The sequence below is a fragment of the Delphinapterus leucas genome, chromosome 10, assembly GCF_059928025.1.
Source record: "Delphinapterus leucas isolate spDelLeu-1000000601 "Yukka" chromosome 10, BTC_Dleu_Yukka2, whole genome shotgun sequence".
Taxonomy (NCBI): Eukaryota; Metazoa; Chordata; class Mammalia; order Artiodactyla; family Monodontidae; genus Delphinapterus; species Delphinapterus leucas.
Window position 1 is genome coordinate 39744806 of NC_143138.1, and position 18081 is coordinate 39762886.

General features: G+C 43.3%; 1 protein-coding gene across 5 annotated transcripts in view; it reads right to left on the reverse strand.

The window, feature by feature from the left end:
* BLTP3A (bridge-like lipid transfer protein family member 3A) overlaps positions 1-18081 on the reverse strand; it is a 54287-nt gene that overhangs the window by 9018 nt on the left and 27188 nt on the right. For 3 of the 5 annotated variants that reach the window (XM_089917981.1, XM_022581661.3, XM_089917983.1), the window contains 8 exons: positions 17212-17404; positions 9911-9997; positions 9224-9394; positions 8673-8812; positions 8125-8266; positions 7683-7876; positions 6018-7474; positions 1173-1369 (listed from right to left, as the gene is read on the reverse strand). In XM_089917981.1, coding sequence (XP_089774107.1) covers positions 1173-1369; positions 6018-7474; positions 7683-7876; positions 8125-8266; positions 8673-8812; positions 9224-9394; positions 9911-9997; positions 17212-17404 — 2581 coding nt within the window. The remainder of the gene's footprint in view (positions 1-1172; positions 1370-6017; positions 7475-7682; positions 7877-8124; positions 8267-8672; positions 8813-9223; positions 9395-9910; positions 9998-17211; positions 17405-18081) is intronic. The other 2 variants (XM_022581662.3, XM_089917982.1) reach the window with 2 other exon arrangements.

An 18081-nucleotide genomic window follows, 5' to 3' on the forward strand; every position in this document is an offset into this window, starting at 1 on the left:
TGTTTAATGGGTATAGAGTTTTGCAAGATGAAAGAGTTCTGGAGATGGATAGTGGTGACGGTTGTGCAATGATTTGAAGGTAATTAATGCTACTAAATTATAGTTTAAAATAGTTAAGATGGTAAATTTTATGTTATGTGTATTTTACCATAATTTAAAATAATTTTAATATTTAAAAAATTTGTATTTTCTAGAGATGCATAATGAAAATATTTATGGATAAAATGACATGTTTAGGATTTGCTCCAAAATAATATGGGAGGAAGGGAAGTGGGCAGAAGAATATATAAAACAAGAATGGCCATGAGTTCTTAATATCTGAAGCTAGGTAATGGGTATATGAAGGTTCGCTATTTGATTCTATTTCATTTTTTTTTTTTTTTTTTGAGGTACACGGGCCTCTCACTGTTGTGGCCTCTCCTGTTGCAGAGCACGGGCTCCAGACGCGCAGGCTCAGCGGCCATGGCTCACGGGCCCAGCCGCTCCGCGGCATGTGGGATCTTCCTGGACCGGGGCACGAACCCGTGCCCCCTGCATCGGCAGGCGGACTCTCAACCACTGCGCCACCAGGAAAGCCCTGATTCTATTTTTAAATATTTGGATTTTCCCATAAGAAATTAATAATAATAACAAAACAAACATGGATATATACCATCCAGCTTAAGAAACAGTACATTCTCTTTTTATTTTCATTTAGATACTCTTAAGGGGCGATTTTAAAAGTTTTCATTTCAATAAGCTGAAAGAACTAGTGTTAACTCCTAGTGGTGATTAATCTAATGCCTAAAGGTTACTTGTTTTATCATAGACAAAAAGCTCCTAGTTATTTTCCAACAATAAAATACATAGTTTAGGCAAAAAGCAGACAACAAACACACACACCATTGATACAGCCACAGAATTAGTCTTACCACCACAGCTACATGGCTGTAAGACTAGCGTTGAGTGTTGTTCTGTGATAAAGGTCAAGTACTAATCAATAACCTAGAAGATGTGGGGATAAAGTCAGAGCCACAAATCCACTAAAATTTCTCTTCTTTTGGTTTTTTTGATTAAGAAAATGTCTACTTTATCAAATCTCAGCTCCTTTTGCATCCTGCTGGTCTGAATACAGGCATCAGGAAGAACACTCTTGGGGCTCTACAACTCTGCCCGGCTCTGCTTCCACTTACCAGACTCCAAGAGCATCACAAAGCTCTCACTGCCATCACTGTCCACTGAAATCCGGTCTTCAGGGCCACTGTTATCCAATGAGACACCATCAAATGACTGCTGAGATACTGTCCTCTTCATGGAGAAAAATCGGAGTCGGGCAGCACCTCCACCTACAGGGGCTGCCACCCCCTCATCTATCTTGGCCATGGGCTCCCTGTTTAAAAAACAAAAACAAAACCCACAAATGTGGCTTAGGAGGTATGTTGTTCCATTCCTTTGCAATACCCATCCTTTTCAGCCCAGACCGTTATTGTATACATAAACTTTGATGTCAATTATTACCCGCTACAAGACCACTTTTCAACTGCTGGCCTTTCTGAATCCCCATATTCCAGCATTTCAAACTGCATAGGCAGTTCTCCCATGTCAAATGTCAAGGTTATTCAGGGTCATCCCATGTACAGAAGAGACCAACTACCTACAGCCCTGGTGCTTGTGAATGGTACCTGAAACCCATGTTCATTCCTCAAGTACTTACTGAAATAACCTCTGCATACAAGGCACCGGGCAGTGGTGGGGAGTGATGAATAAGACATCCCCTGTCCTCAAAGAATGTACATTCTATCAGGAGAGAGGAGACTTATACACAAATAACCTTATATGGTAGTAAGTCACACACACCGTAAGAGGGACAGGGATACAAGCCAAAGGCTAGGCAATACCAAAGAGGGGAAAGGATGAAGAGAACGGCTCTGTGGAAAGAGATTATGTTTGAGATGGTCCTTGAAGGACTGTGAAAGAGATGATGAAGAGGGCCTTCCATGGGGAAGAAACAGCATGAGCAAAGGCATGGAGCCAGAAAACGAAATGTACCCTTGGAGACTAGTAAAGAGCTCAGCTCTGCTGGAGCGTAAGTTTTGTCGGGGGAGAGCAATAGAAAATAAAGTTAGAAGGTTTCTTTAAAGAAACCTTTAAAGACCTTATGTGCCCACCCTCTGATTTTATTTATAGGTGAAGAAACTGACTCAGTCCCAGTTAAAGGTAGAATTAAGAAGAACCCAAGTCTCCTAACTTCTTGCTAAGTGCTTTTTTCACTTTACCACATGAGTGGCAGCCAGATTATAGAAAACCCTGGACAAAAGATAATGCATGAAAGTGCTCTGAAAACTGTGAAGTGCAGGAGGCATACAGGAAATCTCTGTACTGTCTACTCAATATTGCTGTGAAGCTAAAACTGCTCTAGAAAATAGTCTATTTTAAAAAACTGTAAAGTGCCATATGGATATATCATAATAACTGATTATGCCACACTAAGAAGTTCAAACTCAATTCAGGGAGAATAAAGAAAAAGCCAGAAGGCTTTAGAAAAGGGAAATAACAAGATCATACCTGTGGTTTAAGAAGTTTGACCTGGGACTTCCCTGGTGGCGCAGTGGTCGAGAATCTGCCTGCAAATGCAGGGGACATGGATTCGAGCCCCGATCTGGGAAGATCCCACATGCCGCGGAGCAACTAAGCTCGTGTCCCACAACTACTGAGCCTGCGCTCTAGAGCCCGCGAACCACAACTACTGAGCCCGCGTGCCACAACTACTGAAGCCCGCACGCCTAGAGCCCGAGCTCTGCAACAAGAGAAGCCACCGCAACGAGAAGCCCACGCACTACAACGAAGAGTAGCCCCCGCTCACCGCAACTAGAGAAAGCCCGCGCGCAGCAACAAAGACCCAATGCAGCCAAAAATAAATAAACAAATTAATTAATTAATTAAAAAAAAAAAAGAAGTTTGACCTGCCTTTTCCAAATGTGCTAGCGAGGGAAAGATATCCAATGAGGAAATCAACTAATAGTTCACTAAAATAGTCCCCATGTGGGAGCAGACAGGAGAAACAGATGTGAGACTCCCTAGAGCTGTGCTCCCAGCGTCATCCTCAGAGGAACATTATCATCTAAAGGGGAACTCATTAGAAATGCAGCTTCTCAGGCTCTGTCTCAGACCTACTGGACAAGGAACTCTGGGGACAGGGCTCAGCACTCTGTGTTTTAACAAGCCTCCAGATGATTCTGAAGCATGCTTAAGTTTAAAAGTATGGTCAGAACCTGACAAATGCCTGGAAGAGGCAGAGCTTGAATGAGCAAAGGAATGATGCCACCAAAAAAAGAAAGAAAAAGAGAACTGGCCGGGGGAGGGAGGGATAAGGAATTTATTCTTTTATATATGTGAGGTTCAAGGCACCCCTGGGAGATCAATGTGGAGCTATGGGCAGTAGATAGTTTTAAAGCAAGAGCAGGGGAGAGGAGGGAAGTTAGGACTGAAAATAAGGACTCTCACAGATGTGAGGAGATGGACAAAATAACCTAGAGCGAAAGTACAGCTGATCCTTGAACAACACGGGTTTGAACTGCACAGGTCCATTTATATGCAAATTTTTTTCAAGAGTAAATACTATAGTACTGCACAATCCACAGATGGTTGAATCTGTGGATGCGTTGGAACCACTTATATGCAGGAACCTCTTATAGGTAAGGCCAACTATAGGTTACATGCAGATTTTCAACTGCACAGAGATTCAGTGCTCCTAATCACCACATTGATCAAGGGTCAAATGTATTCAAAAATGCATTTGAGTGATATAAACCTTCTGAAAGTTTGGCAAATACATCAAGAACCTTAAAATGTTTGTAGTGTTTGACCCAATAATTCCACTTCTGGGTTTTATTCTAAAGATTTAGATATGCATAAAGAGTAATGTTCACGAAAATAGGGACGTTTAACACAGCCTTGGTTTTACCTGAGAAAAAATTGTAAACAGACTAAATGATGCCCCCCAGAGAGTGGACTGGATGAATAACTTATGATACACCCATCTGCAAGAATATAATAGAGCAATTAAAAATTATATGTTCAAATACCTCATGAATGGGGAACTATTCACAATAAATCATAAAGAGAATAAAACTGGAAATTTTCTATATTATATAGAAATAATATAAATACACAAATATTATAAAATAATATTTGGGTATTTTATATGAGTAGGCACATGTAAGCATTCGCATGGATACACAAATATGTATAGAAAAATTGGAAGCAAACAGATGCAAATGTAAATAATGGCTATCTCTGGATAGTGTCATTACAAGTGACTCTTAACGTTTTCTTCTTTATTCTTTTATTTTTCCACACTGTCAATGAAATGAACACAAATCATTTTTATAATTTAAAAAATAAAAATTATGACAAAAGCGATCAGAATATGGACAGCCTAGTGCTGTGGAACAGTTCCATTTACAGGATAAAAGGAAGAAGAGAGCAGCCAAGGGAAAAGAAAAGACTCCTTCCAAGAAGTGCGAGGAACTGGGTGGGTTACAAGTGCCCAGAATGAACCTACCAGCAAGGCTGACTGCACAGAGGAGTCCTGGAAAAAGATGACTGAGAAAAGGCCACTGGCCTGGGCAGTTAGGAAGTCACTGTTGGTGTTTCAAACAGAGTTTGTATCACACACCTTTCTTTTCTCCTTTTTACCTCTCCTCTTTTCCCATCTCCCTTACTTTTCTCTAATTAGAAAAGGCAGCACATTAGGTGATTGGGAGTCCAGGCTTTCAATCCTTACCCCACCACTCACAAGCTGTGTGATCTTGAGCAAGTTTCTTACCTCTCTGAGCCTCAGTTTTCTCATCTGTAAAATGTGGAGTGATATTAGGACCTGCCTTATAGGGTTCTTACAATAATTCAATGCATTAATATTGTTAATATTTAGGACAAGGCCTGACACATAGAAAGTACTCAATAAATGTTGCCTAGTATTATTACATAATTAATCCTTTAAGCTTTCCTCCTCTTTCCTCCTAGGCTATCTAGGCCTAGCAGGTACTAGTATACCCGCAGGCATTGCTTTGAGACACACTTAAGAAAAGCCACTTAGACAAAAGTTCTAAAGCCACTGATCTTCAAACCATGGTCCCCAAACCACTAAGTGTCCCAGCAAAGATTTCCCATAGTTTTCATTATCTTTCCTAAAACCACAGGCACCCATGGAAAAATCTATACCTTCCCACTCTTCTGACTGTGCATTTCTCTGTTTTCTGCTTACTCCCCACTGTAGCCCCGGCATCTAACACAGAGCCTGGCACACAGTAAGGGCTCAAAAAATACTTGTTGAACGGATGAGTGAAATTCTTCCTTCTCTATTACTCTGACAGATATCGATAAGGTGTACCAGAAAGAGCAAGTTCAAAGCCCCAGCTCTTCTAGTTATAACATGGGCTCATCCTCTCTGAAGCTTCCATTTCCTCAGTTATAAACTGGGGATACAAACATCTGCAGCGACCTCCCCGAGCTGCTGTGGGGATTACATCAAATAAAATACTATATGAGAGCCCACTGAAAAGAATAAAATATCATACAGATGCCAGGTATTATTATTCTGATACAGCATAGCTGTATCAATAACAGTGAATCAGTGAAAGAGGAGATAGCTTGATGCTAAGAAGCAATAAATGTTGACTTGAAAACTGCCCAAGACCAGGCTAAGATATATGGAGGCATGAGAAAATCCATGGGATTTTGTTATTTTATTGCAATTTCTGGTTCTTCCCCTATCACAGAATTAGGTGTAGTCCTGAAAGTAAAGTCCTTCTGACTGGTATGCCTATATCCTCTAAGTAGACTGAAAGTTCTTCCGCTGCTCTACAGGCAGCTCTGAAAACTAAAGGCTTTGCCACATTAACTAGGCCATTCCATATACGCTCCTGGACCACGCGGTGCTTCCCAATCTACAAGTGCACATGGCAGGAGGCCTGAGCCCAATGGCCAGAGCTAGGAGGGAGAGAGGAGGTGAATGAAGGAGGCAGAGAACCACTCACTTGGCTGGGGGCAGAGACAGCATCTTGTGCATGGTGGAGGTCATTCGGTCTCTGCCCAGACTGAAGGCATCCTTAGTCAGAGACATAGCTTCCTTGGTGAGGTCCATGGTGGCATGTAGAGCCTCCTTTGTGGCATCCTTGGTCATGTGAATAGCACTTGATAATTCTCCCTCAATGTTCTTCAAGGGGATGAGCTCGCCCTGTCCATTCACAGCAGTATCTTTGCCCCCTGGGGGCTTCAACTCAGCTGGTGAGCTAGGTGCCTGGGCGCTGCTCATTCCCTTGTCCTGTAAGGAATCAACTGCCTCATGGCCCTTCCCTGCCTCCTGCTGTGCAAGAGAATCCGAGTCCTGCACTTCTCCATTGCTATGGAGAGGCAGTGGCCTATCCTGGGATGCATCCAGATTTTCAACGTCAGTGTCCTCCAGAACCTTCCTGGGGCTTGCTGGGCCCTGTTCTGAGGAGGCATCAGACTTCAGCTCCCTATCCTCTGAAGGAGACAGCTCTGAATCTACAAGGCTCGTAGTATCTGAACCCTCAGAGTCAGCTTCGACAGCCCCAGGGACAGGATGCATGAGCAGAGCCACCTCAGCACTGGGGAAGAGGACGCCAATGCAAGCTGTCTGGTCCTGCAGAGGAGACCCAGTCATGGCCTCGGTATCCTTAGTAAGCTGCTCCTGAAGACCCTGGAGCACCTCCTTCAGGCGGAGGAGAGCCAAGTACTGGTAGTGGTCAAGCCTCACTCGGACATGCTCAGGCGAGTGTACGAGCACATGCACATCTGCCGCGTCCTCCAGGTCTGTCAGAGGCCCTTTGTTATCCACACTACTGCTGCCTTCTTTCAGAATTTCCATGACTTCTGTAAGGCCTGATAGGCTTTTCAAATCATGCTCAGTCTTTGACCTCTGATGGGACACAGTGTCAGGGGCAAGGGCCTCAGAATGGACAGGACTGCCAAAGCTGGCGGATGCTTTCAGCCTCCCTTCTGTGGCCATAAGGAGCTTTTGTGCCTGGGCTTGCTGCCAACGGAGGGGTAGGCAGGCCCAAATTGACAAGGGGAAGGGGGCCACAAAATTCAAGGAATGGCCTTTGAAGTTCTCTGTTCCCTCAAAGTCCAAGGAGATCTGGGTGAAGTGGATGGACCAGAGATCCTGGGAAGCCTTAAGCCTCTGGGGAGGGAGGGCACTAGATTGAGGGAATCGGGAATCCACCTGGAAGGCGTGATGCAAAAACAGCATGTGCAGAAGGCTAAAGCCGCCTGGCACCTTGGGAAACTGAACATAATTGGAATGAAAGAACTCAGCAGCAGCAAAACCCCGGAAGAGACTCTGAAGGTCTGGACAGCTACAATGTGGAGCGTGACGTGTATTGGTGGCAGTCACGCCTGATGCAGAGAAGACAAGGGCCTGGGGACGGTGCAGCCCAGCCCGCTCTCTCTTCTCCAGCGGGAAGCTCACCTTCAGAGAGAAAATGAAACCCAATTCAGAATGGCCAGCTGAGCAACTCTGCAACCCACCATTAATACACACGTGAAAGACCATTTGGGCTGTAAAACTGCTTTCCTTACTTCTATCAAATGGACAGAGCAGAACCTTGGATTATAGCCATGGTAGAAGTGCAGTTGTGGCTGCCAACAGGGAACAAAAATCCCACTCTCTACCCTACCTTCAACCAGAAGGCATCCAGTCGGATGTCCAAGTGTTCATCTTTCTGGCTTGAATCTTCCAGTTTGTAGATAGCTTTGAACTGCTCCAAGCTGCGGTATAAATCCAGGCAGAAGAGGTTTCCCCAGAGCAAGCTGACAGGATCCATAGTAAATGTAAGACCATTTAACTGAATATAAAGATTGGGACAGGGAACTGGAAAGCAGAGAAAAAAAGAAACCATGAATGAAGTAGCAGCTCGACTCTCACTTATCAGCTAATATTCATTTTATTATCAAAGGTATATATTTACACAGGGAAGAGTTTTCAACAAAGGTGTGCTAAACTAACTCAAACACTTAAAACTCCAAATGACAAACAGAATATAAGCAGAGAGTCCCCGAGGCTGACAAATGCGAAGAGCAAGAGCAAGACAGTAAGGACTGACCAGAGCAGATGCTTACCTGGCAGCTCCTGATTATCAGGGAAGTAATACTCTGTGAACTCAATATGAATGGCAGAGACCTGAGTGGGGAGGTTGTGAAGTTTCCGACTGCAGGAAAGGAGTGCCGATGGCTTCTTACTTGGCTGTCCAGCTGTAGAAACCTATGCAATCACGAGTTGCTGTTAGCATCTATACAGCACCCAGAATAGAATTTCCTCAATTTCCTCTGAGATAGGAGGATAAAGCCTCTACAACTCTTCCAAAGTCTGTCACAGGGAGCAGAGTGCTCTTCACGCAGATTCCAGGCATTCTCACACCTGACTAACACTATCTACAAGTTCGTTTTTTCAGTGAAAGGTTTGTAGTGGGGTATTCAGAGGAAAGTGGGGAATCCCAAGTCCTGATCTCAGCAGTCACACTCAGAAAGAAACAGACCAAAGTGTCAAATCCACCTGGAAGGGAGGGAAGCAGCCTCCGAATTCTACAACCTTGATCACATTTGTTGCGTTCCAAATGAACTGCTCCACCCCTTTCCAGCCCTGTTTCCCTGTGTCATGGGCTCCTTACCTGGTGGACGTCCAAGTCATCCACCCGTATTACCAAGCAGCTAGAGCGTAGGCGATTCCATGCTGGAGGCCGAAAGACAGCCTGTCGGCCCTGAGAGGGGCTTCTCTCAAGGGGGTTCTTTTGAGGACTGGAGAGAGAATCTAAATAAAAATAAGGAGGTGGGGAAAAGAATCAGATACACTCAACTATCATCATTAATAGAATTCGGAAAGTAAAAACCCTAAGATCATTAATGCTATATGTAGGAAAGAGTTTAACACTGGCAAGCTCCAGGACGGAACTCAAAAACTATTCTCTCCTTAAGACCAAGGAAATGGCCTATTAAATAGAGAAGCTAACAACCTCTCTTCCACACTGCAGCTATCCCTGGAGACAAACAGGACTCCGTAAAGAAAAAAGTCACAGATGTCTCTCCGTGGGATAAAGTTGGAATAATCAGCTGGGAGTAAGTTGGGATAATTAGCCAGTCCAGTGCTTTATTGCCACTGGATACTCAAAGGTAAATGTCAAGAGGTAAAGCAACAGGAGTCCTCCAGCTCCTCATAACCCACCTGCTTTCCTCCGGAAGGGAGAGTCTACCCCCAGGTGCCAGGGTGGTTTCAGACCTGTCTCCTCGTGCCACTTCTCCATTTTACTCTGAAATTCCATCACCAGCTTCTGGGCCCACTGGCCTCGGGTCTCCATGGCCTCACAGTGACGTACCCAATGTTTGCAGCTATCGCCTGTGCGATAAAGCAAAAAGATTTTAGTCTAAGATCATGACCCAATGTTACAAATTTTCTTTTCCATTGGTATAGTTTTCCATAATTCAGAATCTGATCCCTCACCGCCAATCCAAAATTCTCTGGGATAAGTAAAAATTATCTAGTGAGAGCACTCAAGTTCTTCTGGATTCTATATGTGATTTTTCCCTAGGGTTCCCTAAAGGCCAGCTGCTGACTTTTGCCATCTTTGACCATGGACCACTGGAGAGGCTCTAAAACTAGTGCAAGTAAGGGGTAGAGCACAGAATCAAAAGCAACATCTCAGACACTGCCTCCCCTCCTACTGCTTCTCATCAACAGTGGACCCTGCAAGTTTCCAGAAGATGTCCTCTTGAAAAGGACTATTGCCAACACCTCTCTGAGCATGTGCTGCAATCCCTGGCACCCTTCTGCTGGGCAGTCAGGGATGAACCCAGGCATATGGCCTCAATACCTAGGCCATGCTAAAACTGCACCCATTCAGAATTCTCCTACCTGCCCAGTGGAAGGGGTAATAGTCAAATGCCATCTTGCGAAAGGTAAGCTGCATTGCACCACCCATGAGTCTGTTTGCGGAGACACCTACAAAGAAAAATAAAGGTGAACAGCAGCAGAAGAAACAGAGGCCTAAACACCACTTGAAGCACTTAAAAGTCCTCCTAAGGGTCAGCTCCAAAGCCTGGCTGATACATAAGTGTAGCCGAAAGGCCATGATGTCAGGTGATTTGCAAGGCTGAGGCCCTCCTCTTTTGAATTGCAGCGGACATGCTCTAGAAGATTTTTTTTAAAAAGCGTATTCCACTGTCTCTGTAAATGGCTGTCAGATTTCTGGAAAGACAAAAGAAACTGCAAAACTCAGCATTCTGGAATTCCAGTCCTAGGTCTCCCACAGGCACACTTGACAACCTTGATTGATTGGTTCCCCCAAACCTGGCAATACTAGTATTGCTGCCCCGCAGCACAACACCTGGAGAGGCATAAGCCAAACTCCCCAAAAAACAGGACCCATATTACTTCCTTTCATATCTTAGCTAAAGCTGTGATATATAAGACTGTCATTACACACTGTACATATGAAGTACCATGGAACACTAAAAACACTGCACTAACAAGGACATTATAAACATACAGAATAGTGTAGATAAACTGAATTTTTTTGCAATAAGTCAAATATTCTATTGTTTATCTTGAATTTACATTTAATTCCTACTAAATGAATGAACTTTCCATGTTTCTGTCTTATCTCTCCAACTAGACTCTAAGAACTGTAAGAACAAGGACTATTTCTTCTACATATGTGTGTTGTCTAACCTACCCTGTTCTGCACTTCCCTCCTACCCTTTCCATCTTATTTCCAGGTGAAGGGAAATACCATGGGACCTTCTAGCTGTAAGCTGGTACATCTACAACCAGGAGGGTCATTTCCATCCACTCTAGATATCACCACACCAAGGTTCTGGACTAATCACCATCCTATTAGGAGATACACCTACACCTGTGTTCCTGTTGCTCAACCTTTTTGTCATAATTACCACCTCATAGGAGCCTGTTTAGCTATGTTTTTCCTAATTGTCCCTTCTCCATGAAATTTAATACCACAGATATACTGTATATCTTATGTACTATATGTCTACCTGTGCTTTATACATAAAAAGAATAAGAATAAAGCTTATTCCTTTTATTCAATGTCAGGTTAAGAAAGACTAAATAATTCTTTTAAGTTAGAAGTTAAGGGACTTCCCTGGTGGCACAGCAATTAAGAATCCACCTGCCAATGCAGGGGACACGGGTTCGAGCCCTGGTCCGGGAAGATCCCACATGCCATGTGGCAACTAAGCCCGTGCGCCACAACTACTGAGCTTGCGCTCTAAAGCCCACACACCACAACTACTGAAGCCCGCATACCCTAGAGCCCAGGTGTCACAACTACTGAGCCCATGCGCCACAACTACTGAAGCCCATGCACTCTAGGGCCCATGTGCCACAACTACTGAGCCCGCGTGTTGCAACTACTGAAGCTCACACGCCTAAAGCCCATGCTCCACAACAAGAGAAGCCACTGCAATGAGAAGCCCAAGCACCGCAATGAAGAGTAGCCCCCCACTTGCTGCAGCTAGAGAAAGACCACCACATAGCAACGAAGACCCAAAGCAGCCAAAAAATTTTTTTAAAAGGTTAAAAAATAAAGTGTGAAAAGTTAAATTTAAAATTTTAAAGCTATTAATATTTAACTTAAGTTTATAACTATATCTGCTGAGTAACTTTTATATATATATTATTTATTTATTTATTTTTTTTTTTTTTTTTTTTTTTTTTTTTTTGCGGTACGCAAGTATGTGGGATCTTCCTGGACCGGGGCACGAATCCGTGTCCCCTGCATCGGCAGGCGGACTCTCAATCCCTGCGCCACCAGGGAAGCCCTATTTATTTATTTATTTTTGGCTGCATTGGGTCTTTGTTGCTGTGCGCAGGCTTTCTTTAATTGCGGCGAGTGGGGGCTACTCTTCAATGTGGTGTGTGGGCTTCTTATTGCGGTGGCTTCTCTTGGTGCAGAGCACAGGCTCTAGGCGAATGAGCTTCAGTAGTTCTGGCACGCGGGCTTCAGTAGTTGTGGCTCACAGGCTCTAGAGCGCAGGCTCAGTAGTTGTGGAGCACGGGTTTAGTTGCTCCGCAGCATGGGGGATCTTCCTGGACCAGGACTTGAACCCATGTCCCCTGCATTGGCAGGCAGATTCTTGACCACTGCACCACCAAGGAAGCCCTGCTGAGTAACTTTTAACGTAATTTATTTCTTATATAAATTATAATGTATAGAATCACATATGTAATTTAGTAATTTATATAAATACATAATAGTGACATAATCAAATTTTAATTATTCAAACTTATTTTTGAATAAAATAAAGTTTTTAAATTAATTTCTTAAAATTATTATTTTGTTAGCTTTTAACTTTTGCTTAACATGAGAAAATAACTTTAGCTTAACTAGGTGCTAGATATTCAGATAGTGTCAATATTTTTCCTTTTCAACATTAAATTATTGATTTGTTGAACAATTTGTAGAACTAAATAATAAAATATAAACTATTTTTATTTAATTCTCAAAGTTCAAATCACAAAAGTACTAAGGATTAAATATAAACAACACTGATGAGGCAGCCAATGACAGCTGCTAGCTATGTACAGGCCACCTCTCACCATCTGACTTTGAGATCAAGCAACAGATAAAGTCCTCTAATCACAGCCATCTGTTTGCCATAGTTTATAGCCCTGATCTTCCATGAACTCAACATCAGTGTTGCTCATATGATACCCAAGAAAACTCAATAAGAGAAATTAAATACTAAGAAATAAAATTCTGTCAATAAGGTTAAGCACTGTTATATCTAAGATTTCTTTTTCACCCCCACCCCTCACCAAAGAACCAATTTTCAACGTCCAGAATAGGCAAACGTCAAGACAGAAAGATCAGTGGTTGCTTAGAGCTGCAAAATGGGGACTGTCATCTAATGGGTACAGAGTTTCTTTTACGGATGACAAAAAGTTCTAAAATTAGATTGTAGTAATGATCACATAACCCTATGACTATACTTTAAAACACTGAGTTGTAGGGGCTTCCCTGGTGGCGCAGTGGTTGAGAGTCCGCCTGCCGATGCAGGGGACACAGGTTTGTGCCCCAGTCCGGGAGGATCCCACATGCCGCGGAGCGGCTGGGCCCGTGAGCCATGGTCGCTGAGCCTGTGCGTCCGGAGCCTGTGCTCCGCAACGGGAGAGGCCACAGCAGTGAGAGGCCCGCGTACCGCAAAAAAAAAACCAAAAAAACACTGAGTTGTATATTCTAAATGGGTAAATTGTACGGTATATGAATGATATCTCAATAAATATGTATCTGTTTAAAATAAAAGAGTGGATTTTTACCTGCTGTGGGGAGATATCATCCCAGTTGAACATGCATGACCTAGGCTACTGGAGGGAGAGGGTTTCACAGCCATGCTCCCTCTATTGGATTTATTTGGAACTAAAAGAACAATAAACTACATGACTGAACATATTAAAATAAGGTTTAGAATAGAAATCAAATATAATTACCCATTATCAACATATTTAATTATAAACACATAATCATATATGACACATAAATGGTAAATAGTGTACATAAATGATTAAAATTCTCCAGTGAGATGGTGGGAAAGGATAGCCTAGCCTGAAGAGAGATGAAGAAAGCTTTGGCTCACAGCCCTTATCCTGAGAGAGATAACTAAAAAGAGGCAGATGACCCTCTTTTCCCCATCAACCACCCTCCTCCTCCCAGAAGCCTGAAGGGTGAGCTGCTCCAGTTTGATTTTAAGAGACAGTGCTGCCCCACTGCAAGCCAAGCCATCCCCAGTTACCCACCAAGTTTCCAATAACTTCACCTCCAATACCAAGGCTATAGTGTCCCTTAATGAAAAAGCAGACAGATGTAGCCTTCAAGGAGTCCCTAGAGCAGCATTATCCAAAAGAACTTTCTGTGATGATGGACATCTTCTGTGGTCCATAGATTATAACGAGTACTTGAAATGTTGTTGGTATAAATGAGGAACTGGATTTTTAATTTTATTTAATTTTGATTTTAATTTAAATAGTCACATGTGGCTACTGGCTACCATTTGGACAAAGAGTTCTAGAGCAATGCTATCCAATAGAAATGTAACATAAGCCACATAAGTAATTTAAAATTTTCTAGTAGCTACATTAAAAAAGTTTTTTTAAAAAAGTGAATTTAATTTTAATATTACTCATTATTTAAACCAATATACTCCAAATATTATCATTTCAATATGTAATCAATATGAAAATAATTATTAAGGTATTCTACACTCGTTTTTTGTACTGTATCTTCGAAATCCCAGGTGTATGTTACACTTGCACCCCATCTCAATTTGGATCAGCCAATATTTCAAGTGCCCAACAGTCATATGTGGCTAGTGGCTGCCACATTGGACAGGACAACTCCAGAGAATCTCAGCACCCTTTCCATAATACCTAGTTCTCCCTTCCCCTTTCTTCCCAAATCCAAGGAGAAGAATCAAAGTCACAAGAACTCTTTGTGTTCCTTGCCCCTTCACAGAGTCATCTGCCACACCTGGGTATGGTTGGCTGGGATTTATCCCTCTATCTAAAAATATCTTCTCCAGGGCTTCCCTGGTGGCGCAGTGGTTAAGAATCTGCCTGCCAATGCAGGGGACACGGGTTTTGAGCCCTGGTCTGGGAAGATCCCACATGTCGCGGAGCAACTAAGCCCGTGAGCCACAACTACTGAGCCTGCGTGTCTAGAGCCTGTGCTCCACAACAAGAGAAGCCACGACAATGAGCAGCCCGCGCACCGTGATGAAGAGTAGCCCCCGCTCGCCGCAACTAGGGAAAGCCTGCGCACAGAAACGAAGACCCAACACAGCCATAAATAAATAAATAAATAAATAAATTTATTTTAAAATAAAATAAAATAAAATAAAAATATCTCATCCAAAACTTCCCTAAAATCCACCAAGTAGATTCACTTAGCTTAATAAATACATGGGGGCTTCAGGGAAGGCTAGTCATTCACCTCTGATTGCAGGACCCTGTTAGATGAAGAGGACAGTGCTATACGCCCTTATCAAGCAAAAGGACGAAACTCTCAATAATGTATTTTTATTTGTTTGTTTGTTTTTTGGGGTTTTTTTGCGGTACGCGGGTGTCTCACTGTTGTGGCCTCTCCCATCGCAGAGTACGGGCTCCGGACACACAGGCTCAGCGGCCATGGCTCACGGGCCCAGCCGCTCTGCGGCATGTAGGATCTTCCCGGACCGGGGCACGAACCCGTGTCCCCTGCATCGGCAGGCGGACTCTCAACCACTGCGCCACCAGGGAAGCCCTCAATAATGTATTTTTAATAAAGATTTCTGAAAGGATTAAAAACAAAACAAAACAGGGACTTCTCTGGTGGCGCAGTGGTTAAGACTCCCCGCTCCCAATGCAGGGGGCCCGGGTTCATTCCCTGGTCAGGGAACTAGATCCCACATGCATGCCACAACTAAGAGTTTGCATGCTGCAACTGAAAAAGATCCCGCACGCCACAACGAAGATCCTGCATGCCGCAACTGAGACCCAGTGCAACCAAATAAATAAATAAATATTTTTAAAAACAAAACAAAACTGCAAGGTCTTTATAGTAACACTTGGAAGAAACAACCAAACAAAACAATAATTGTTTTAGCAAAGAACTTCCAGAACTAGTGGCTAACAAACCAGTGAGCAATTTATTTCCTGTGGTGGCAAAAGCAATCTTTACACTGTCACTGCTCCTTTCAGCTCTTTCATATTGGGAGTGGAGAGGGGCTGAAGTCACTTCAAGACCAAGGTATAGCAAAGCAAGAGAGGCATTGGTGCTTGGTGTCCCAGAAAGAAAAGGTAGTAGGTTTCCCCAAAGAAAATGAATCTAGGTCTCATTAAGAAGCAAACGTAACCTCCAGAGAGGAAAAGGCAGCAAGAACACAAGCTTCCATAGGACGATATCTAAAAACAAGAGCTGGTGGCAGAGGGGTGTAGAGGGGGAACAAAGAGTATTGAAGGAACTGGCAGCAGAGAAATAATAATACCGAATACTGGCCTATGACTAATGTCCTCCAAATTCAGTATATTATGTCATTTGAGCCTGATAACAACCTATGAGGTAAATGAGTAAGATATGATTTAACTTAAGTTCACAAATGAAGAAACTCAGAGAGGTGAAGTGATTTCCCTAAGGCTCATGAAGGAAAGAAATGAGTCAATTATTTTTTCATTCTGAATAAATGTGTATGTGTACTTAATACCAGTTGCTCTAGTGAGTCTCAAATGGGCAGAGATGTCTGCCAAAAAAGCAGGTGCTATTTGTTTATGCTCTGCTTAGAGCACCACAAAATAAAAGCAATGTCTGAAGGGCTCTGGGCTTGACTTTCCTAACGACCACTCCACTCTGCATTAACGCCCTCTCCTTATTTAAAGATGGCTCTCCTATATCCTGTGTCTACCCTTTTTCATATGAAATATCCCTGTGTCTTTCAACTCTTTCCTGCTATGCTATGGTTTCCATAGCATTAAACAATCTGCACACCCTTCCTGGGATGCTTTCTCTTTGTTAATGTCCTCAAGGACAGCATCAAAAACAAGGCTTAGAGTTCCAAATGGGGTCTACAAAGGTGCCAGAGAAGAATTTCCAGAGTTCTGGAACCCACACTTCTATTGATGCAGTTTAAATTAATATGTGATTTAGGGAACACCATGTTAAAAAAAAAAAAAAATTGCTCTAATGAATGAAAAAGCATGACAAGAACACACCATAACCCCTCTGCTTGGGAAGAACACATTTATACATAATAACTATTTAAATTGACTCAAAGATCTGAAAATTCTGAGGTTTCCTATAGTTGAATTTACTTTCCTGAAAGCTTATACCGGTGGTTAGCATTGCCCAAAAGACTCTGGGGAGGGAAAAAAAAGTATACACTGCTTGGGCTCTACCCCTGAAGATTCCAATTTAGTGGGGGCTGGGAAGAGGCCCAGCTCCTGTGTCTTACTGTCTCACAGGTAGTTCTGCTGCATCCTAAAAGCTGAAGAGCACTTGCTGACAGAGAGCTGCCACAGGAGCACAGAGGCCTGAGGAAGGCCTGTGATTAAGGGGAGCCAGACAAATACCCCACAGAGTCTTGAAAACAGCCTTCCATCCCCAAGCTTTGCCCAGAGCTCCAGGCGGTGATGGACTACCCTGCACAGGCTTAGGCCTCACGGGGTACCTGGCTCTCGGGACTGGCTATCATCACAAATGTGCAGGTCCAGGCGGGAGATGAGCAGATGGTAGGAGGACTCTTTCACATCAAATTTCTCAAAGTACTGGCTGAGGCGGCTGCTGCTGCTGTTGCTGCTGCCCTGGCTGCCACCGAACGCCTGGGCCCAGGACTGCTGGGCACTGGGAGCAGGTGGGGTGATCTACATGTGACAGAGAGAAACAAGAAGCCAGACCCAGACAGCCTCCTTGCTGGCTTTCTTTAAGCTTTAGTTCAGCCTGAAGAAAACCACAATTTGACAAGGTGTCCCTTCCTTCTCATAACTATTCGCCTGGTATCTCATGTAGGTCTATCCCACTTAAATAACCCAAACTCCAAGAAGCCAAATTATAATTAATCTAGTAACTGTCAGAGTCCTGTTCTGAGATTTGAATTGCCTTCTAAGCTCCCACCCCCCTAGAACTTAGCTGACTGATGCTAAAACACCTCCTCCAGGAAGTCTTCCCTAAATGCTCTCTTTCAGCCCAGGTAGTTGGATCCCTTTTCTTTGTGCTCTCATGGCACAGTGTTTACCTCTATTACAGCACTTATCACATCATATTGTAATAACTTGTTTATAGTCCATATTTTAAGATAGCAAGGGTTCCAAGGACAGGAACAAGAGGCTTTCCAGTGGCTAACACTGTATACCTAACACACTAGAGGCACCCAAAGAACAGAATAACTGAATAAATCAGAGGCACAGGCAAAGCCTATGTACCTACAGAAGTGAATGACAAATTCCCCCAAATAAGCCTAATAAAGTCTAGGCTCCACATACGGTGGAGGTGTGAATTAGGTCCGGCCTACCATCTCCCCACTGCCACCAAGGGTCTCTGT